At 41.4% G+C, this 23,952-nt stretch overlaps 1 protein-coding gene across 1 annotated transcript; it reads left to right on the top strand.

The window, feature by feature from the left end:
• Positions 1-523: 523 nt before the first annotated feature.
• ZMYND10 (zinc finger MYND-type containing 10) lies at positions 524-22,449 on the top strand. The gene is made up of 12 exons (XM_063121095.1): positions 524-651; positions 3,153-3,261; positions 4,501-4,617; positions 5,621-5,674; positions 7,583-7,735; positions 8,754-8,842; positions 9,546-9,646; positions 11,663-11,835; positions 12,716-12,841; positions 16,393-16,514; positions 18,325-18,450; positions 20,479-22,449. The coding sequence occupies exons 1-12, from the start codon at positions 554-556 to the stop codon at positions 20,579-20,581; spliced, it is 1,371 nt and encodes a 456-aa protein (XP_062977165.1). The 5' UTR covers positions 524-553; the 3' UTR covers positions 20,582-22,449.
• The last annotated feature ends 1,503 nt before the right edge of the window (positions 22,450-23,952 follow it).

Raw genomic sequence — 23,952 nt, 5'->3', positions numbered from 1 at the left:
ACTTCAGACTCAGAGCAAGGACAGGGTAGACAGGGGGAAAGGTGGAGGCTCTGAAGTCTACTACAGCTGAAAGGAGAGGAAAGCCTTTTCCTCCCTTGGATGCGAGAAGGATTTATGATCCTAGATTTAGGGCTTCAGGGTTACTCTTAGCTTAAACTGGTCACCTTTCCTTGCATGCTGCCCATTTCCCCCTCACAACAAGGTAGGTTAAGCTGAAGTAATGAGTAGCTGGCTCCAAGTCAAGGAGCAAACTTCATGGCTGTGTGTGTATTTGAATCTGGTTCTCGTCCGCCCTGGGCCGCCATTGCAGCACACTAGTCTGCTAAGCGCTGAGGTGCCCTCTGTGGATAAGAAACCCTTGGAGGCAGCCTTCCATAGCCTGGAGGGCACCAGGTTGGGGTAGGCGGCTTTGAGGACTCCTGCCCTGGCTTCTAACGTAGCTGGGGCTCTGCGGGACGGCCGCGTCATGCCGCTAGAGGGCGCGGGTGCAGTAGCAGCCGGTGCTCGTCTCCATGGTGACGGCGTCAGGCCTTGGGTCGCTCTCGAAGCCTCCATGGAGGAGCTGTTGCCCACCGTTTTGCTGCCCGGCGAAGCCGAAGCGTTGGTGGAGTCGCTGAGGAATTTTCAGCTGCGGGATATCGGGGATTACGGGTATGAGGAGACCGGGGAGATTTGAACTAGACCCCCGCTGCGGGGAAGGAGCTTTCGGGAGGAACACACGCAGGGCCGGCCCTAGTATAAGTAGCGCTCTGGATGAGGAAAGCTTTTGGTCCCCCACCCCACCGTCAGTTTTGCAAGGCAACCCAGAGGCTCTATGGGGCCTGATGCAGGTGTGATGTCCCATCAACAACAGCATTGCTCAAAACCTTGATCTCTCGGCTACCGTGCTGCAGTTTCCACAAGCCGAAGTTGGAAAAGCCACGTTCTGAGCAGTGGCAGTGCGCTATGCTACACAGCAGAATTATCACAGGTTTTACTTGCGGTGTTTTTTGTTTTGTAGCACTTCCTATCGTTTGGTAATTATTAATTATTTTAGAATATCCATTATTTTTTATCTTTAAAGGTAATAACGGAAAGTTATAAATAAAAAGGTATCCAGCAGACCTCTAATAACTTATAGTAGTGTTTACAGCATCTGAAGTGCTGCGAAAAGTAAAGTTGTGTTCCAATGATTTTTACCTAGAGCAAATGACAGTAAAGTGGAAACTGAAAAAGAAACATACTTTAAAGCTAATTGAAGAGAGATTACTTTAGTAGTTGGTACCCAAACAACTTGTAGAACCTTGAAAGAAAGGTTCTAAACACTTGCTTTTTGCCATCCTAGCTCACTGCAGATGGTACATTAGAAGAAAAAACAGCCGCTGAGCTGAGCTTGGTGCCCCCTTCAATTCAGCTTGGTGCCCCACCGGGCTTGTCCACCTCCTAAGGCTGGTCCTGACCACATCAGGCTAGCAGAGAAAAGAGGCTTCCCCTTTGCATGACATATTATTCCACAGCATCCACTCATGCTGGCTTTAAGGTTGTCACCTTTTCTTCTTTTCTTTTTTGGTCAGGGCTCCTATGCCTTTAATAGCTGTGTGACAGGTATGTTGGATTGCTGTCTGACATATAGCTGTTAAGTTTATTTTTTAAACCAGGATTGGGGAACATATGACCCTCCAAATGTTGGTAAATTGCATTTTCCCATCAGCTCTAGGCAACACAGCTAATGGTGAAGGATGATGGGAGTTGTAGTCCAATAACATCTCAATGACTACATATTCCCCATCCCTGCTTTAAATCATCGTTCCATGTCTCCTCATGCTAGGGCAGAGGATAAAGGCACAGGATCCCTGTCTGGGGAGAAAGTGATAAACTCGATTTAGAACTGTGTCTTTACCCAGAAGCATTGTGAAATGTGGAGGCAAATCTACTCTTGTGCCTGTTTTCAGCTGCTGTGGTTGTAAATATGAGTGAAGTAAAGTTTTAAAAATAGTATTAAATGCTCCCCACTTCCTCAAATAGAGAAAAGTCCAAGGGGACTCTGACAGGATTTAGAGCTTTTTCAGGTGGGGGGATTGCGTTTTCCTCCCATTGCTTTGAATCGTGCTTCTGTCCCAGGAAAAAAACAAAAGAGGAAATAAACAAAGACCACATGGCCCATTTAGTGGACAGGTTTTTTGGCGCTGCTGTTCCTGTATGCATCAGGAAATATTTATTTATTTATTTATTTAAAACGTTTATATCCCGCCCTATATCATTAAGATTTCAGAGCGGTGTACAGATAAAAGCATACAGTATAAAAGCTGTATGCTTTGCTACAGGGGAAAATGGGGGTTTTCTGGGTCTTTTTTGAGATGGGAAAATGATCAGAAATAGTGGGAGGCGGACGGCATTGTGAATAGGATTGGCAAAAATCCATGAGTGCCCAGTAATGAGTGTGCTATAAAATGCTCGTCTGATTCTTTTAGATGAACTGGATACTTATGGTATCACTGCAGTATTTGTTAGTTTGCAAATATGCAAGCACAGAGAAAGCTATACACTCCTATAGCAGGCATATCCTGCATGAGATTCCCAAGGAGAGCAGGTGCTTGGACCCCTAGACTCCCTACTCTGGGCTACTTCCAGTTCCACTAAACTCACAGCCCTTTTTATCTCTCTCTCCCAATTAAAATTAAAAACTGTAGCAATAACTTTCTCTGCCCCCCCCCCCCCATTAGCTGAAGGTTGTTACCTTCCAAAGGAGGGGAGGGAAATCTCTAGTCATTAATTCCCATTCAGGAAATTTCCCTGACTAATTAGCAAATAATCATTTAACACAGGATGGTTGTCTAGTATTAAATTAGGGATGCCCCTGAAATCAGATAGACTTGACAGGCGTAGACCTGGGCAATGGAATGTTTTATTTTGGGTTTTTTTATGTTGTATTTTAAGCTTTTACATTTTATATTGTATTTTTATGATGTACTTTGTGGCTTTAATTGTTGTTAACCTCCCAGAGAGCTTCAGCTATTGGGTAATATATAAATATAAATAAATAAAGGCTGTGAAAAGGATATCCTGCCGGGTTGAAACTGTCTTTATCTATATAAGCCTGTGATTGTTGAGAAGAGATGGGGCACTGGTTAGAGATAGAAACTGGGTGCTAACTTTCTCACCCTACTTCCTAGATGGATACGGCAACATGAGTACATTGAGAAACTGAACATGCAGGCTGTATTGAGTGCTTCTTCTGGGCAAGAGCAGTTCCTCATTGAGCTTCTGGTGAACAATGCCAAGGTAAGATACATTCATCTCTGGAGCAACAAGGAAATCCTTGGCACTTGACAGGCGCTACATTCCCATCAACAAGATTGTGTTTTATTTAATAGTTCTGTATGGCTGCTCAAGAGAGCTTCTGTCCTTTACTGTTTAAGTGTTTGGTGTGTTTATTCTCTGAAATGCACAGGGTTATACACCTGTATTCCAGATAAATGAACCGTTAGTCTTACTATTATCACAACCAGAAATTTCAATTTCCACTGAACCCATAAGCATTCATTGTTGGGGTAGAAATAATCTTCTTTTTCATCACTCTTTAATTACCGCCTGTGACTTCACGAGTGTGGTATATATGCCCTCCAAATGGTGCTGGACTGCAAATCCTATCAACCTTACCCAGCATAGCCAATGGTGAAGTATGATGGGAGTCACACAGTGGGAGTTGCAATGGAGCGCCTTATATTTCTCATCCCTAGTTCGGTATTAGGAAGTAACTAATCTGTGTTAAGTGATTTTGACTATGCACTCTAAGTGAGAAATTCTTTATGATTAGAATATAAGATAAATTTGGATTCCTGTTCCGTACAAGGGGTATGTTCCTTCATTCCTTGCTGCAGATTGGAATGGACAGGTTTACCCATGTCTGGTTCTGTCAGATGCCTGCAAAGCCACTACCTCCTGGCCCTGCTCATGGTGCTGCTGAGCTTCTTTGAGGTTCCGGGAGTGCCCGATGAAGCTGCAAGGCCATCTGCCCTTGTCTGGAGCCTCTATTGCTGCGCACAAGGGAAGCTCAGGAAATTGCATATTTCCGATGTGTAAATGAGGACTTTATGTCTGCCATTTACACAACGTAAGAATTATGCATTTTCCAGAGCGTCCATTGTGCATAACAATGGAGGCTTGGGGCGAGGGCAGACAGCTGCCAAGCGGTTGTCAAGCCACAGGGTACTCAAAGAGTGGGCCCACAAATGCGCCACAGCCTAGCAAACTGGGTCCTGGGTTTGGGGGGGTGGGGTGGATGCAGGAAAGTCTGTCAGACTCCCAGATTCAGTCAGGCTCCCCCAATATTCCTAGTTGCAGGTAATGTCTACCATGAGAACAGAAGTAAAGTGAGAAAATGTCCTCTGCCTTCAAAGAACTCTATCTTGTATATCCCAAGTCATGCATTTTTCCTGGAATTTTTATTGTGACCCAGACCTTACAGACCTTATATTAAGCTGAAAAAAGCTTGCTAATGCTCAGTTTTTTTTCTTGTAGATTCCAATTCTCATTCAGGAATTAATCACTGTGGAGATCTGGAAGCAAAAGATCTTCCCTATACTATGTAGGCTGGAGGATTTCAAACCAAAAAGCACCTTTCCCATATACTTAGTGGTAAGTATGGGAAAAGTTTAGATGGAACCATGCTTAATCCTGCGGAACACGATAGCATGGAGCACACTATACAATGGCTTCACAAAATGTTGCTTCAGCTAGTTAGCCTGGCCTGGCACATCCCAGAATGATCACTAGTAAGAAAATTGGCTTTTTCAAGTAAGTGGAAACTTATTATATTGAGCTCCATCAGATGAGCATTTTATTGCACGCTCATTACTGGGCACTCACAGATTTTCATGGGTCCCTCTCACGATGACGTCTGCCTCCCATGCACTTCCTGCCTCTTCTAGCCTTCTTTGCATGTCAAAAAGACACCCCAGTAAGTCTGACATATTTAAAGACATAAGTTGCCACTATCTCCTGCTTTGTGCAATAGAAGCAGCACGATTAAAATGGGCCACGTGCACGTTGTTTACTTCCTCTTTCAAAAGAGGAAGTGATGAGGGACAAACATGGGTGGAGAAGCCACGGTAAGCAAACATGATTTTCCCCCATGTAATGATGTTTTTTGTTAAAGCTAATCCTTCTGAGTTATCTGAGCAAATTTCTCCTTTTCAGACAGCAGCATATCATTTGGGTGCAAATCAAGGATAATATCTCTTGTTATAAATGTAGAAAATCAGTTTACAGTTGGATTTCAGTTTGTAATATACAAAATAGCTTGTTGCAAACATCCCGTAGTGAACATTAACCACAGTGGTCAGTTTGGACAACACAAGAAGCTGTGGATAAGCAAAAACAAGCAAATGCTTCTGAACTTTTCCTTGCAGCTGTGCCAGAGGAGTTAGGGGGAGCACTGAGACTCATTCATGTTTTGTGTGATTTCCAAACTCTGTGTTTTCAGCCATGTGCCTTCTAGTTTATGTCACCAACATGGCACAAAATGAAATAATGAAATGCTGTTTCTTATTCTTCTTGTATATTCGTTCGTGTTATGACAATGCTTGCATATTCCCAATGTGTTATGACAACATGCTTTGTTATACTCTCTCTGTCTCAGGTGCGTCATGAAGCTTCAGTTATTAACCTCTTGGAGACAGTGTTCTTTCATAAGGTAGGCAGCAAGTTTAGACTATTTATTTAAACATTTATATATCGCTCTGCATAAAAACAGTGGAACAATAAAAAAAGAAAATCAAAGAATAAAACTACATATTAAACATGCTTATTTTTAAAAAACAGAATACCTATAAAAACTAGGTATTCTATGGCTGCTTCCTGAAATAAAGATGTTCTCAGGAAGCACGGGAAACAGCATAGTGTTGGTGCCTGCCTGACCTCCAGAAGCAGGGAATTCCATAGAAAGGGGGCCCACTATACAGAAGGCTCTTCTCTGGATGGACTCAGATCAGGTCATAGGTCCATGAAGGTCCTGTGTGGCTTATCCGATGCCACCCCCCACCCACCCCCACAGTAGTGAAAGTATGGAGCTTTCCTACAAGCGAGGGCAAACTGGCACCATCAAAGCAGCCTCCCTACCCTGCATATTACGATCATCATCTGAGGCCCTCTGCTTCACTCCCAATATGGGAATATTTAAAATCCAAGTGCCTCCTCCAAGGGAGGCTTGGAGGAGAGCAACCAGGTAGAGGGCCTTCTCGGTAGTGACCCCCAGATTATGGAGCACTCTTCCCAGTGAAGCTCACCTGGTGCTAACATGATGATCTTTTGGGTGCCAGATTAAGGCTTTCCTCTACTCCCAGGCTTTTGTAAGTATATGATAAGGCTTTTTAACAAGTCCTGGGATTTTTATTGTTTATTCTTTAAAATTGTTTTTTATTTTCATATTTTAATCGTTTTGTTACGTTATTGTATTTTGGGGAGTTTAATCTTTGGAAACCACCCAGAGAGCTTTGGTTATTGGGCAATATAGGAATGTCATCAATGAATGAATATAAAATAAGTGAGAAAACTTCTGCTTTAGGATCAGACAGCAACTTTTAGGTCGCGTCAATACCTCCTAGTATTCTAGTTCTGAAAAGCAGAGGTCTCTCCTTGTTGAGGGCCTGATTCTCTGTGATGAATGATCCAAGAAGAAAAACCAAAGATTCATCCCCAAACGTTTTTATTTATCCTTGGTCAAGCTTCCTAGCCTTTTCCCTGGCCCTTTGTGAAATTTCCTTTTGAATCTCCCAGTAAATTTCTGTTTCTAAACTGGTTGCATCAGTGTAATTTGGTAATTCACTATGTTTGCCTAATTCATATCTTACCCCTCAGAAGAACAAAACTGGATAGGTAATTAGCCTAGCCTTTGAACATGCAGGCTTTTGCTAACATGGTCAGGCAGGAAGGTGTCTCTTAAATGAGGAAGAACACATGTAACTTGGACACTGAGACAATTAGGATTGCTCCCATGAAAACTACGTTTTTCTTCAGCAACAAATACGTTGTGGGAAACCTAATACACTGGAATGTGATTAAAAGCCAGGAGTGTAATCCTATGGGATCAGAGCCCTCCATCTATCTGATGCTGTGGCAGGCAGGGTGGGATGAAAGCTGTGGGTGCTTTCGCCACTTGTTCCTGTTGTTTATTTAGCTAGACAGGACTTCATGCCTGTATAGCTGACCTATCTTTTGGTGGGGAGGGACAGGAATGGAGAGGCTTCAAGATCCAGTGGATCCACTTCTCCCGTTCTCCCTCCCCTTCCTACCCATTGTCATGACTCCTTTTCTCCCTTCCTGACCTCTTCTGAGATCACTGTTGTGACTCCTGAAAAGGAGCCACCATGAAGCTTTCGACAGCTGCTAGGAGGAGTGAGGGGAATGTCTGATTGAATTTCCCTTCCCACTCCCAAGTCATAGCTGTGTTTATAGCCTCGGGGTCAGGGGATCTGCCATATCCTATGGGACCATCTCCCAGAGATCACAAGACTGCTGTGTTAGGTGCTGTTGTCGTTTGCCTTTATTTTGGAAGATGGTTTCCATTTCTTCTGCAGAATTGTGTTTTTTTGTCATTGTACAGGAAATCTGTGAATCAGCAGAGGATACCATTCTGGACTTGATAGATTACACCCATAGGAAGCTGACCCTATTAGCAGCTCAAAGTTCCAGTGGAAAGATACCAGTGGAACAGAAGCTTCAGCGTGAGGATCTTGCTAATCTTTCATCAATGCAGGTGGGTGAAAATCATAATGTGTCACTTCTAAATAGTCTCTTTGGGTGAATGGAAACCTGAACTCCCAAGATAAAAAATGCAAGTGGTGCCTCCTTCCTGTAAATTTAATATATATATATATATATTATATTTATGATTAAAACAAATCTTTGGAAAAACTGAAATAATGCATTATTAGCACTTTTTACAAATTGAAAGTCACTTTGTTACTTTAGGAACATAAAATGTAATTATGTACAAGTTGGTTTGGCATAAAATCATTACATTTAGTGTATTAAAAGTACAGTGTATTCAAACAATTATTACAAATTGAATTTACTTTTTTAAATTTTTACTTTTTGGGTAACAAATGGAGCTACAAGCTGCTGAACTGTTAGGAACACCTGAACCGTAAGGAACCACTTTGGTTTTGCCAGTTTATGAGGAGCAGGCAAAAAACAATTTAAAACAACAACAGAAGAAACCATCAACATTAGTAACAAAGAAAATTATTTATGTCTCCGCTAGTCCTCCACAGTGTCAAGCAGACATAAAGCACCCATTCGCATAAAAAGAACTGAGAAATTTCATATGTATGAAACTTAATCAGACTCAGTTTCTGAGCTATAGCTATCAGTTTCAGTCTCTACTTCAATGGCAGTGCCCCCTAGAGGCAGAAATGCATCTTGCTCTTGCATTTGAGAGTTGTAGACTCAGTTTGCAACCTAGGACTTGCTTGTCCTTGGTGCACAGAATTGTATCTGATACTGTACATTCTTTGGAGAAGTTAATATCTGAACACCTTGTCTGAAACATTTTATGCATCATGCTAAAATAAAACATCCCATAATCCACTTTTTCTTCACTTCCCCCCATTTTTCCAGGTTTTTTTGGGGGGGAAACAAAAAAGTCTTCGGAAAAAAACGAGAAAAAAACGTTTTGCCCCCAATTTTTCAGGTTTTTTTGCAGGCCTTCACCTCTCTATGTACAACACACTATAGTAGTCCAGATAAAGTCTTCTCACTTTCGCTGCTTTCAGGAGTTAAAGAAGCAAGCTGAAGATATGGAGTTTGAGATCTCCCTGAAAGCTCTATCTGTGTTCCGCTTCATCACTGGTTTGATAGAGAGGTATGTTCACTTTTCATGGAGGAACTAAGGTAAGTACTTGGGAGAAGAGTTGAGCTTCCCCCCACCCCCCACTCTAAATTCCTGAGTGCAGAGGTTCACAGACTATGGTCTGCAGACCTCTGGTGGTCCATGGAAAGCTTGTGTAACAGTCAAGAATAGCTGTACTTGACCCTGAACTTAATTTATTTCTTGTGTTGTTTGATCTGAGGAGGATTGAGGTCATTCCAGGTCCGGATTGTCAGTCATGCTATTAAGGCCCTGACCTAGGGCCCATGACTTTCATTATACAGTGCTGGCACAGTCTTCTAATTCTTCCGTAAAAAATTTTTTTTAACATTGGTGTAAATGCCACCACAAAACATCTTGATGACATCCTTGTTTCAATAGGAGTGACCTTTTGCTGTGTTCATTGGCGTTAATCTTTTGAAGTATGTTTCAACTGAAGTGTTGGAGTGTAGTAGTCATGGTAAACCGAGTACAGTAGTATGGATTTTGACACTAATATCTACTTGTGTGCATTCTTTGTTATTGGTGACATGTTGTATGCATCCTAACATGACTACCTTGAGGTCCTTATTTCTGTCACTTAATTTTTCTGCAAATTAATTAAAGTATTGTGAAATCCAAAGGGAAAAATAGCTGCTATATTACATAAAACTGGCATCTTCAGTATATCCCTTTTTCTGCCCATATTCTTTGTCAGCTTGCCAGTGAGTGCTGTGACAAGGATGCTGAATACCCACAACTTTCCGTGTCTTTTGGTACAGTTGGTAGAGCATTGTCCATGGAGCTATCGTGAGGAAGGTGTGTATTATGGGTTGGAGTTTGTATTATGGGTTGGAGTTTGTCTCCATCAACAGCTAGTTGAATTAATGAAAATTGCCATGATTCCAGTTTCTTGATCTATGAAGAAAGGGGGTGGGTGGGTTAAAGAGTTGTTCTTGTTCCTGTAGGTCCTTTTAGGTTGATGAGGATTCCTGCTGGTTGAGTCCTATATTGTTTGTGGGCTAACCTTAGGACATCACAAAGATCCTCTGCAAAACCCTGGAGTCCTCCCCCCACCCTTTTGCCTTCCTGGTAAATGATGTGTTGACATTACTATGCCCAGGAAATGCCTTTGTAATTTATTTTTTGTCACCTTCTGAAATTTATGTCTCCATCAGCTGCTTTTTACATGATTCCTCAGGCCTATCTTTACCTTTGTTTTAGTTTCTTTCTTTTACTTTTATTTGTCCCTAGCTAATTTTTATTTCTTCTTGGGAGGAGAGCAATGACAAATCTTGATAAAATAGTTAAGAGCAGAGACACCACACTGACAACAAAGGTCCGCATAGTTAAAGCAATGGTATTCCCCGTAGTAACCTATGGCTGCAAGAGCTGGACCATAAGGAAAGCTGAGCGAAGGAAGATAGATGCTTTTGAACTGTGGTGTTGGAGGAAAATTCTGAGAGTGCCTTGGACTGCAAGAAGATCAAACCAGTCCATACTCCAGGAAATAAAGCCAGACTGCTCACTTGAGGGAATGATACTGAAGGCAAAACTGAAGTACTTTGGCCACATAATGAGAAGACAGGACACCCTGGAGAAGAGGCTGATGCTAGGGAAAGTGGAAGGCAAAAGGAAGAGGGACCGACCAAGGGCAAGATGGATGGATGATATTCTGGAGGTGACAGACTTGTCCTTGAGGGAGCTAGGGGTGGCGACGGCCGACAGAAAGCTCTGGCGTGGGCTGGTCCATGAAGTCACGAAGAGTCGGAAGCGACTGAACGAATAAACAACAACAATTTTCATTCACATTTTCTTGGTTCCTGTGCTGCTTTTTGTGTTGAAAGCACAAACACAGATAAACCAACCACTAAGGTACATAAATAATTGTCCACTCAGCAAGCTGAGGTGCTTACTCACAAGTTTTCCTTACAAATATATATGAGTAAACACCTCAGTTTGTCATTTCAAGAAGCTGGTTGTCATTGTTCATTTTCAGCACTTTAAAAATTGGCTGATCAAGCAATCATGCGAGGAAGAAACCTGTATGTACAAGAGATGTTTGAGAATACCAAGGTACAAACTGAAATGAAATGAAATTTGACTAGGGCACTGATTTTGACATAAGGCTCAACAATGACTCAGCTTGCATTACTGTACCTGGAGGCTTTTACAAATTTATTTCCTGTGGAGAGTCACATTCTATTATGCAGAGTGTAACGTTTCACTCATGTGTCCCATGCTAAAGATGCATTTCCATACTGGGACATGCTGTTCTCACCTGAAGGGGGAGCTTGAAGTTCACAGTCTCTTGAACTGAACCTTAAAACCATCCCTTAGGAGAATTAGCTTGATGATTACCCAGCTGTCTAGAACTGAAGCTGGAGGCTAGGGTGGCCATTTATTATTTCTGTGCAGAGTTTTATTTCCAGGCGAGGGAGGTTTCAAATAAATTGTAAGAAAAACATTTAGAATGGAAAGGCATATTATTTTGGGGAAATGATGCTTCAGTTTTGCAAAAGGGAAGCCCCAACAAAGAGGCATCTTGCTCCCCTTATAGCACTACAGAACCAGAAAAAACATTTCTGTGATCATTAAGTCCCTGAAGGAACAGGAAACAAACTGGACAAATTATATCATACAGATAACCTGGAATGGCTACCTTTACATTCTGTTTAAACTAATACAGTCACAGTTGCATGAACAACATTTCATCCCTCTTGGCATGGATACCAAGATATTTGTCACATTTTTATCACATATTTGTCACATTTAAACATTTTCTTGCAATAAAATATGTATCTTACTATATTATAGTTGGCTCTTTTTCCCCAGGGAAGCTGAAGAAGTTTGAGAACGGTGCATGGTATGAGGTGCCCCGTGAAGACCATGTGAAGATTACTAAATTAGATGGGCAAGTGTGGATTGCTCTGTATAACATACTTCTTAGCTCAGAATGCCAGCGCAAATACAACTTCAATAATTTCAGCAAAGGCCAGCTCCTGAAGGTACAGGACTGCAGAGTGTGCGTCTTACCATATATCTAGCATTTTTAGATTCACTATTCTAGCTTTAAACACCTAGGGGGGACTACATTACACCAGTTATAAAATCTGCTCCAATTCCCTGGCTGCTAGTCTGTCAGCTCAATATGGGAGTTGGTGGACTGCTTGTTTATATCAGTTCTGCCTTTTCCCACAGAAAGATGATAATAGCAAGCTTCCTACTATAGCACTCCTTGGTGTCCATAGAATAGTAGAGTTGGAAGGGGCCTATAAGGCCATTGAGTCCAACCCCCTGCTCAATGCAGGAATCCACCTTAAAGCATACCTGATAGAAGGTTGTCCAGCTGCCTCTTGAATGCCTCTAGTGTGGGAGAGCCCACAACCTCCCTAGGTAATTGGTTCCATTGTCGCACTGCTCTAACAGTCAGGAAGTTTTTCCTGATGTCTAGCCAGAATCTGGCTTCCTGTCACTTGAGCTCGTTATTCCGTGTCCTGCACTCTGGGATGATCAAGAAGAGATTCTGGCCCTTCTTTGTGTGACATCCTTTCAAGTATTTGAAGAGTGCTATCATGTCTTCCCCTCAGTCTTCTCTTCTCCAGGTTAAACATGCCCAGTTCTTTCAGTCTCTCCTCATAGGGCTTTGTTTCTAGGCCCCTGACCATCCTCATTGCCCTCCTATGTGTAGTGAACATTTACTTCCTTGTATTGTTGTTTTCAGATTTTGTTTGTGCAGTGAAGATTCAGTGATGAAAAATTCATTGGGGTTTATTAACCAGCACCTGGATCTAAGAGAAAAAAAGTAGAGCTTTGTATTTTTATGCAAACTCTTTTAATCATTTGTAAATGATTAATGACTTCTCTTGTCATACTCTCTGGGTTTAGCTCCGTGCTTTCCTGACTGAAGTTGTCATTGATCAATTCCCCAATCTTTTGGAGATTCAGAGATTCCTGAGCCATCTTGCTGTGACAGATCCTGATCCACCTAAGAAGGACCTCATACTAGAGCAGGTATATCCAGCACTACCTCTTTCTTTTCAACTTTCCTATTCCTGCTCCTCAATTTTGCTTCATTTTGTTATTGAATAGCATGGAATCCAATGGGGCGCTTATGCCCCTGCCAATTTTCTTGTGCCCTGCAGATTTTCTTGTGCAAGTGGTGGGTCCTGCCAATTCCATTGTGCAGCCAGGACCCACTGTTTGCGCAACAGAGATTTACCACTTCCCAGAGGAGTCCCAAAATGAGCGAAGCAATTGGATATCAAAGGTAGCTATGCATTTATTCCTAACACAATCAGAATTATAGGACTTATTGATTGCATAAAGTATGCATATGCAGCAGAGTTGCTGAATCTAGTGTGTTTGTGTCAAAATTGTTAACTGTTGGATAATTCTAGTCTTGTCATTCTCTTCTTAGTTTCCATTGATACCAGTAACTGAGAGTCAGCATTCTTAGACACATTGGGGGTGGGGTGGGGTGGGATGGGGGGAAGCTGCAGCTAAATTAGGCACATCCTGGCAAGGCAAGCTTCCAAACAAGCCATGAACCCACCCACTATCTTCATGCCAAGCAGTTATGAAAAGGCCTATTTCCATTTCTTGCTCTTTACAGAGGAGTCCTTTACTCTTGGTCTCTGCACTGCAATTTTTATTCAGTAGGGGCAGTAGTGCTTTTGAAATAGCAGCTTTTCCTCTAAAGCCTGAACTTCATCCCAGAGGCTCTTAGCCAGAATATTCTCTCATATTTGAAAACCCACGCCTGGGTGTTCCTTTTCAGAGAACTTGCAAATTACAGAAAGTTCTATTTTAAGTACATTTTAGCTATGTGGCAGCTTTTTGAGACCTACCAGGCCCATATTCCAGGCTAGATTTCTCATCATGTATCTTAATCTTACAGTATTTGAGACCTGTTTTTGGATTCTCACTTCTGCAGTATTCAAGTGTTGTGTTCTCTGAAGATCTGAACCCTACAAACTATATTGTAGATATATAATTACAAGTGGGGCCTGCAATAAAATGTTTGTAGGATAGAGTGCTTCCAGCCAGCCTTGCTCTATTCTATTCTCCCTTCTCTTTTTTCTGTTTTGATTTTTCCCCTCCCTCCGGAGACAGCATTCTGTAGCCACTCACAATTCTTAGTCCTCCTTTGGTTGTTTTTGTGGTAGTTTTCCCCATTACTTTTTATCTTTCTAATTTTGTTTTGTACTTCAGTTTTTCCAAAGCTATTGATACTTTCCCACTGTGCATGGAATTTGGACTAGATAAGGATTGACACTCAGAGGATGAATTCACTATTAATATATAGGATGATAAGAAAACAACTGTATATAAATGTAGTTGTCTGAGATTGGCTGAAAAATATAGCTGGTCATCATTTGCTCATGTAATAAATCCATGAATTAGTCACTGGTACATTTCCTGAATCCTGTTGATTCCAAGAAGTTAAGAAGGGTCCACAAGAGGATTGTGTTCACAAAAGTTGGCCCAGAAAAGAATTATGAATATAGCTGAAGGGCTGTGGCAGTTGACCTTACCTGTTTCATCCATAGATATATTCACAAACATTCAAAAAAAGCAGTAATGGTGTAACCTGAATCAGCAAATCATCTGTAGAACTCTTTCTCTCTCTTTACAATAGAAGCTGTGTAAACTTAGCAGTGTGATGGCTTTAGAATTTTCAGTTAATTATTATCAGCTAGGGTAACTGAAGAGGGGTCATTACTTCTTTAGCCTTCTGTGAGCATATCCAGATGGAGGATTTTTTTGAGGTCCAGTGCAGTGGTTCATAAGAATATAAGAAGAGCCGTACTAGATGAGACCACAGGCCTATCTACTCCAGCATTCTGTTCCCACAGTGGCCAATCAGATCCCTGTGGTAAGTGCACAAAAGTGACATTAGCACAGTTATAACACCCTCCAGCTCATGATCCCCAGCAGCTGCTATTCCATAGGCATTATGACTAATAGCCATTGATAGCCTTGATTGGTTCAGCACACCTGACATTCACAAGCTTCCCAAAAGCTTTATTAGTCCCCATTTTGTGGAATACTCCCCAAAGGAAACACATGTGGTTTTACCTCTGTTTACTACAGCAAATAGGAAAGACTTGGTTATTTCAGCAGGCAGTTGGGCTGAATGAAAATTGACGTCTGCTGCTTCTTTGATGTTTTGTAGTTTTGTTTCTGCTGTGTATTTGTTTTGTTGTCTTTTCCTTAAAGTTGTGTGATTGTTGTTAATTCTTAGCTCCACTCAACAGTAATGTAAAGTTATGTAAATCCCCGCCCCCCCAGATTGAGGGATTAGTAGATCCATCATTGATGACATGGTACAACCAGGAATTGTTTTGGAAATCCAAGAGGGGCAAATTAGATCTGGACATCCTTATTAAATGTGTGCTTGCCAGTTTACCTATAACACAGGGGTGGGGAAGTAATTTTTATATCAAAATTTGCACATGGTGGAGGAGCAAAACCCACCCTCTACTTCTCCTTAACTTGCTGCTCTCTGAAGATTTTAAGCCATTTTCCCCAGCCAGTTCCAATATCAGAGGAGATATTTATTTATTTATTTATTTATTTATTACATTTTTATAGCGCCCAATAGCCAAAGCTCTCTGGGCGGTTCACAAAAATTAAAACCATAATAAAACAACCAACAGGTTAAAAGCACAAATACAAAATACAGTATAAAAAGCACAACCAGGATAAAACCATGCAGCAAAATTGATATAAGATTAAAATACAGAGTTAGAACAGTAAAATTTAAATTTAAGTTAAAATTAAGTGTTAAAATACTGAGAGACTAAAAAGGTCTTCAGCTGGCGACGAAAGGAGTACAGTGTAGGCGCCAGGCGGACCTCTCCGGGGAGCTCATTCCACAACTGGGGTGCCACAGCGGAGATATCTAGAGGGCTGAGGGAAAAGACCTTGCTGGAAGGTGAGGTGGAGGAGGGGCAAGTTTCAATCCCCTCTCCCATATGCTTATTTTGATTTTAAAAAAATCAAACCCCTACCCACATTTCTTTAATAAGTAAATGGACACATCTAGTTTTTCCCTTCATGCTTTTTTTTCTGGGCAAAACTTCCCTCATTTCTAATTTAGCATTACAGTTTGAAACCAGTTAGAAAGCAGCATGCTAGTTGTGGCCTAAGCTGATCCTGGCATGGCATCTTTGATGGAAAAAAAAGAATTTAGGAGATAAAAACCAAGGAAAGGGTTTCAGAAAAGTAGGCAGAGATGGACAAGCAGTTCAGCAACAAAAATAAAATATACTGTTAAACACTGAATGATTCAGGTTTGAATGTCTTGAAAAAGCTGTAGCATCTTAAAGAAGTATTGGGGTTTTGTCCACTATTACATAGTTGTTCAACGTTCCTTCAAACCCCACCCTATTCAGAGATATTTCTTCCTCAGTTAAACATGCACATCCTGCTTTTTTCTTTGATGTACGTTGATGCTTATCAACTCCAGATGTGCTTGTATTCTGCTAGATCCCAGGAATTATTACGACTCTTGGATCCCTTGCTTGAGATAAATGCACCTTTTATTCTTTTACTGGTAGGTTCCTGTAATCTGGGACCAAGTTGTTGGAGAGAACTCTGGAAAATGGAAAGCAATTGCCAAGCACCAGGTAAACAATATGTTTAGCCCTTCAGAAGAGGAACTGAAAAGCCAGGCTCGCAGGTAAGACTTCAACCATGCTCAGCTTCTGTTGTGAACAGTCTTTATTATAGTCCACTAGATGCTCAGAACCTACCTGAAAGCTCACAAACTGAAAAATGAAAATTCAGCTTACACAATTCAACCAAGTTTAGAATCTGCCGTGTCTTCTTCACACATATGACGTTACCTTCATGTAGGAATAATGTCATGCAAAATGTAGCCTTAAGAGAATTCTATTTGAAGTCTGTCAGAACTTCAGAATGACACAGGTCTTCAACTCAGGCCTTCTGAGGTTTCAAGCAGGAATTTTTAATCTATGCATCATCTAAGGAAAGAAATCCAAGAAGAATATCCAGACCCCATAAGAGACTTTTGAGTAGCTATGGGCTATAGCAGATCATTACAAGCTTTTCTGACAAAGGGAGTTGTTGGCTCCCTATCACAGGCTTACTTCACAGGATATAACATCCTGCTTACCTAGCAGGAGCCAGGTCTGGTAACTATTTTTCTAGGACCAAGTTATAGTTACTGTGAAGGAAAGTTGGGGTCCACACAACTCTCCTGCAAGGTAGGCTTTGGATCAATCATCCAATTTCCCAGACCACCACCTCCCTAACCCCGTGCCAAGACAGTATTAGCCAGCCCACCAGAGAATAACAACACACACAGGCTTTAAGGACCGAAGCAGTTTATTTATATAAACTAAAATCTAACTTGTAAGGCTCCAGTCAAGCAGTAAAAGCAAAGGGGAGGAAGGCAAGAGGGGGAATGAGGAATGTTGAGGAAAGTTTAGCAGCAAGCGATTACATCCTAAAACGATTAGCCCCACCATAAAACTTGCCACAATGGCGGCTAGCCTCCCCTGGACCATCCAGACATTTAAACATAAAAAACCTTCCTAAAACCGAGCTGTCTCCCAGCTCGACACTGATCTTCCAGTCCACACATGTGTAGCCTCTGGGAAGATGGCTATCCCCTATCTACCCACCTCTTTATCCCTTTTCGGGTTGGTATTGTGACCTGCCTTAGCCAATCCTATGCATCGGCGCCTCCTCCCTCACCAGGCCGTTTCTTCCCACAACCAAAACGGGTCAACACCCCAATTAACACGGCCTTGGGCTGTTCAGCTGAGCTGATAACTCCGCAGGTGCTGTTGTAGGTGATAGGGAGTGCTTGGCACAGCCAATTACCCAAGCCATGAGATAGACCTTGAGGAATGTTCCCTGAAACTCCCTCCTCCTGGCCCAGAGGCCTGAGCCAACTGAGCAGAACTAGCTGAACAAGACCACAGCCATTTTGCCTGTTCTTCACCAATACTTCCAGTGCAGATGGAAGTATCCAGAGCAAAAAAGGCCCTATAGAATTAAGAAATGGTTCCACAAGCATGGTCCATCAAAACTTTCCTGAATTTGCTTCTTTCAATTCTAGTTGAACATCTTCAAGAATCTCTAATTATCTTCAATTTGCTTGGGGTTATGATTACTGGTTCACTATTTCAGATGTAAGCAACTCTTTCAAAAGAGACTTTTCCATGATGTATCTTTCTGTACGCAGCCTACAACTATGTAAATTTTGGGAATAATTTTGTTGTTGTCATATTGTGCTAAATTCATCTTAACTAGTTATCAACTTCCTTAAATACCTCTTATTATTCCACTGGATGTGATATCAGTCTGAGGGAACAATCCAATGCAAGTTTGGACAGGAAAAAAGTCTGTCTAAACATGCATGGGATTGTTCCCTGAGATGGATAAGTTCTCAAAGGCTAAGTAACTATTGGAATTGCCTATATTGTAGGTTTTTCTGAAAACTGCTTTCTGTCTTAAATCAGATGGGCAAAGACATACAACCTAGATGTAATGGAAGCCCTGATACCAGACAAACCAAAGTGTGCAATGTGTGGTTTTGAGGCAGCAAAACGCTGCTCCCATTGCCGGAATGAATGGTATTGCAAACGGTAAGTACACCAAACATCAGAGATATGCCATGTTATCTTGAGTCCTTTGGGGAGTGACACTATAGCCCCTAGGCATAATTTGCCGGGGGCATAGGATTCCAGATTCCTGGATCTGAGGTCAGAGTCAGCACTCTGACCTCAGACCAAGGAATCCAATCTCCCCTCCCCCCCCCTCTCTCTCCCTCATAGATAAATAAATAAATAGCTGGTATGTAGAGAACCTTGCTGGCTGCTTCTCCAAGGTTGCAAAAGTGACCTCAGAGAGGAGGTAAAGAGGGCGTTCCCATGAGCATGGAGGGAAGGGGACGGGAGAGGCTGGCTTACAACATAGTTTGAGGCCTCTCCAGCCTCCTTCCCTCCCACTCAGCAGTGCCGCACATAGACGGCTGAAAAAGCCTATCTAGCTGAAATGCAGAGCGGGAGGTGTGGTAGAGGTGAGAATCACCTCCGCCATGTCTCCTGCTCTGTGCTAGATACTCGTATTTGTATATCTATATTCTATTCTGAATCCCATACTCGTTATTATTGCTACATACATATTATATGTGGCTCAGGACTGCAATACATTATAGAGCACCTCTTCCAGTATGAACCTACGTGTACTCAACAATCAGTGTCTGAAGCCCTGCTCTGAAGGGTCCTTTGATGAAGGTTCAGTGGATGCAACAAGGTAGATGACCTTTTTGGTGGTGGCCCCCCAATTTTGGTAATGTTCTCCCCAGCGAAGCCTGCCTGGCAACAGCATTGTCAGCTTTTCAACACCAGGTCACGACCTCCCTCTATTTCCAAGCATTTCATAGAATCATAGAATAGCAGAGTTGGAAGGGGCCTACAAGGCCATCGAGTCCAACCCCCTGCTCAATGCAGGAATCCACCCTAAAGCATCCTTGACAGATGCTTGTCCAGCTGCCTCTTGAATGCCTCTAGTGTGGGAGAGCCCACAACCTCCCTAGGTAACTGATTCCATTGTCGTACTGCTCTAACAGTCAGGAAGTTTTTCCTGATGTCCAGCTGGAATCTGGCTTCCTTTAACTTGAGCCCATTATTCCGTGTCCTGCACTCTGGGAGGATCGAGAAGAGATCCTGGCCCTCCTCTGTGTTACAACCTTTTAAGTATTTGAAGAGTGCTATCATGTCTCCCCTCAATCTTCTCTTCTCCAGGCTAAACATGCCCAGTTCTTTCAGTCTCTCTTCATAGGGCTTTGTTTCCAGACCCCTGATCATCCTGGTCGCCCTCCTCTGAACACGCTCCAGCTTGTCTGCGTCCTTCTTGAATTGTGGAGCCCAGAACTGGACGCAATACTCTAGATGAGGCCTAACCAGAGCCAAATAGAGAGGAACCAGGGCTGAATAGAGAGGAACCAGTACCTCACGTGATTTGGAAGCTATACTTCTATTAATGCAGCCCAAAATAGCATTTCCCTTTGAGCACTGTTGGCTCATATTCAGCTTGTGATCTACAACAATTCCAAGATCCTTCTCGTTTGTAGTATTGCTGAGCCAAGTATCCCCCATCTTGTAACTGTGCATTTGGTTTCTATTTCCTAAATGTAGAACTTGGCATTTACCCCTATTAAATTTCATTCTGTGGTTTTCAGCCCAGCACTCCAGCCTATCAAGATCACTTTGAAGTTTGTTTCTGTCTTCCAGGGTATTAGCTATCCCACCCAATTTTGTGTCATCTGCAAATTTGATCAGCGTTCCCTGCACCTCCTCGTCCAAATCATTAATAAAAACGTTGAAGAGCACTGGGCCCAGGACTGAGCCCTGCGGCACCCCACTCGTTGCCTCTCCCCATTTGATGCTATATGACGGGTTGTTTTAACGCAGCAGCTTAAGTTGTGTTGTTTGATTGTCAGTGGTTGTAACTGATAATCTAGTAGTTTCATGGGGCGGTTCTATGTGCTATGGATTATTGTTTTATATGTTTTACTTTTGTTGTGTCACCTTGAGTCTGTTTTTGGGAAAGGAGTCTAAGAAATGTGGTATTATTTTTGTTGTTACTTTTTATCTCTTTTGCATTTGCAGAGAGTGTCAGGTGCAACACTGGCAGAAGCACAAGAAAGCTTGCAACTTGATGGCTGATACCCTGAAGAAAATACAGGAAGACATACAAACGCCCACCAACTAATTCCTATGAGCAGAAGATTTTTCTCCTGTTCCTCTTTTGACAAATAGGCAAAATTCAAACTTTCAGATTAGAAGAAAGCCTCCAATTAACATATGCAGGAAGCCTCATGATCATCAGGTTTAACAGATCTTAGCCGAATACAACCTAGAAAGGAAGAAAATGATTCTCTGACACTAGGAGAGATCATACTGAGCCAACTTAGTAGAGAAATACCCCTAGGGACACAAGGCTTAGCCTCTCTCCCCTATGCCAATTGAATCGCAAGACACCACAGCTGCTTGTGTCTCCTGGATTGGGGAGGTTTTAAATTGCTGCTGGACTATTCCTACAGTGGTGGCTGAGAGCTGTAGATCTATTTTATTTCCAAATAAACTAGTGACAAATACTAATCAGTACTGAATTCCCTAGGAATTTGGATGACCTGAATTTTGGTTGTGCTACAAGTGGAGATGGTTCTTTGCTTTGATTTTGAGCAGAATTCTTAAGCTTTGGGGGTCATTTTGCATACTGCCTTAGACCAAGTGCCTGCTACATGCTCATGGCATGAAAACTAACTAGAGCCTCTGCAACGGTAAATAACACCAGAGATGATAAAGTTGACATTCAAGTCTTTTCTTCTTGTAAACAGATATACTCACTGCTGCCAACAGTATCTGCTTTGAGAACAAAAAAACTGTCCTTAAATTTTGAAAAGAGCCTTTCTGGAAGATTGTCATCATTAAACCTAGAAGACATAGCTCATCCCTTCTGAACTGTTTCATAATACATTCTATGCTGTTGGACACTATCGAGATCAGACTTCACTGTCTGGTTTTTCAATGAGAAAAAAATATTAAAAAAATATTCAGCCCACTTTTCAGTACAGTGGAATGTGCAGACACATTTTGACCTGTTTCATGTCACAGCCAATTGCTGGGTTATTTGCCATGGGCAATTGTTGTATTAACTCTAACACATAAGTAATCCAGAGTTTTTGGTTTTGGATGTCCTGTAATAACCCAGGAATGGGTCATTCCTCTGTTTATTGAAAACAGAAGTGGTGAGCAGCACACTTCCTCACTCCCCATGCCCCACCAATTTCTGAGTTAAACTTTCAACCCAGGAATTGGCCATGATGTCTCTCTCTTGCTCTCACATGTGCACACACACACAGAGTTTTCCTGTATTTTACAAAGGTTCTATATAAGATTTGAGGAATTTAAGTGAAGTTTTTAAATTATAGATATCTCCAGAATATTGGAACCTCAGTCTTGTTCAAACCAATTGGATATAAATTTATTTCAAACCATAAGTTACATGATATATATATATACATATATATATATATGTGTGTGTGTGTGTGTGTGTGTGTGTGTGTGTGTGTATATGTAGGGAGAGTGCTTAATCTTTAATCTGCTCAAAATCACCATCCACCTATGCAGCTTCCCCCTCCCCTTGCAGCTTCAAATATATGTTTGCAAGGACTACAGTTACATTCGTGTATATGTTGTTTAGTCTTAATTTAAGGCAATTAGATCAATAAAACTTAGTTGCAATTAACTTTCTCCAGATCAAAGCCTTGGCATTTGCAAATCCTTTGCTGTGTCAAACTACCTAACATGTCTTTGGTACTATTGAGGTGAGAAGAGTGGAGGGGGCTGATAGGCAGCTTTACAAACCGTCCCATCTAGCTGCTGAATTGCAGTGTTACTGAGAGCAAAGCTAAGTGAGGAGAAGGGGAAAGGATGTGGTTAATTAATGAATTTCAGTTTGCTGAGCTGTATGGTTTCAGTTGAGAGTATAACACATGACATCTTTGTTGCTGCTGAGAAAGTTGACTGTTATTTATTCTTTGTTTTTTGTTAAAAATTAAACTGATAATCCATGTATGATTTTTAGTAGTAAGGTGCTATATGTAAGTTATACCCTCAAGTTAGAAGTCCCATAGGAGTGAATTGAATTCTTGTTCAAGAATACCCAGGAAGTGTTTAATATTGATTCTTGGCTTAGACATTTTAAGGATTAAAAGAAACAAAACTTTCTTCAGTTTCTTAATTGTGCTTGCCAAAGAATCCTATCCACACCACCACTGCTGCCCATTTCTCTTAGAAACTGATCCCTTGGATCAGTTTTGTTCAGACTTATTAGGGCATCTGCGCATGTGTCCGACCCAAGATGATATTTTGGGTTGATAACTCTGAGTCTATGCATTGAACTATATATTCTTACCCTTTGAAACTAAGGATGCTTCCAGACTAGGCTTTTGTTGTGCAATTGCCTTGCCTCATTCATCTTATGGGAGGTCCAGACACCTTTGTCTTCCCTGTTTAACCCTCCTATGTTTTCCCATTGTTACTTCTGTCTGGGGTTTTTTTGTGTTTTTTTTTACAAAAAATCTACTAAGGAGGGAAAGATGAAATAACTGCACAATGTCTTCTGATAGGTAATGCTAAAGTACCCAAAGACTAGTCATGTTACAACACATAAAGCAAACAAGTGAACAATTTGCTGTTCCATGGTTTCTTGACCTTCATGGTCCAATTTTCATTATTTAGCCATCTTCCTGTCCAGAGAATCTTATGTAGAGAAGGTTAAAGGATTTTTAAAGGAAGATTTGTTTTGAGATTTAGTGACAAATTTGAACTTGACCAATGAAGTTTAACACTGCAGGTAAATTACTTCTTTAGCTAATTATAACACTGATAGAAACCAAGATCAATTTAAATCCAAACATGAACTTTTCCAAAATTTCATGTTTGGATCTAACACTCTTGACAGTTGGTCTCTGAGGGAAAATCAAGTTCATATGACAATTAAGGTTGCTGCTCAGAATCTGAGTAATGGCTGTTTCTCTTCTACCGCTTTCGTTTTTCCCTGTCAGCAATGTATTAAAATTCCTACAGAAAATATTCTCTTTGAAGCTCCCATCATCATCTCTGTGAAGATGCTTCTTCTGAGCCCGGCACTATGAAAATAAATGTTCACTGTTCTAATAAGATATAAGCACTAGAAGAGCCCAGCTTATGATTACAATCACAATATGTTTATTCATTTCATCATTCCTTTGATGTATTCAGTGATAAAAACAATAAACAGCCAGCTGTAGCTCACACAGATTTTGATGATGATGACAGTGACAATAACAACAACAACAACAATAATACCATTATATATAACTTCCCAGATTTCTATTACCTTTATTACTCAGCCCTATCTGCTTAAGTATTCCAGCTGTCCCTGGTGCCTTTTAATGTCTTTCATCCTTAAAAGGAGGGATGCAATGCACAGATATTTAGACAGCTCATACTTAATTTGAAAATTCCGTGACTATTGAGTTCTGGGTTGCAGTTGGAGAGAAGTGAAGTTCTATTGAAATGTGGAGGAAAGGAAGC

This window comes from Elgaria multicarinata, chromosome 3, assembly GCF_023053635.1.
Source record: "Elgaria multicarinata webbii isolate HBS135686 ecotype San Diego chromosome 3, rElgMul1.1.pri, whole genome shotgun sequence".
NCBI classification, from domain to species: domain Eukaryota; kingdom Metazoa; phylum Chordata; class Lepidosauria; order Squamata; family Anguidae; genus Elgaria; species Elgaria multicarinata.
Note: the sequence above shows the minus strand (reverse complement) of the source record. Positions and strands in the feature narration are given on the sequence as shown.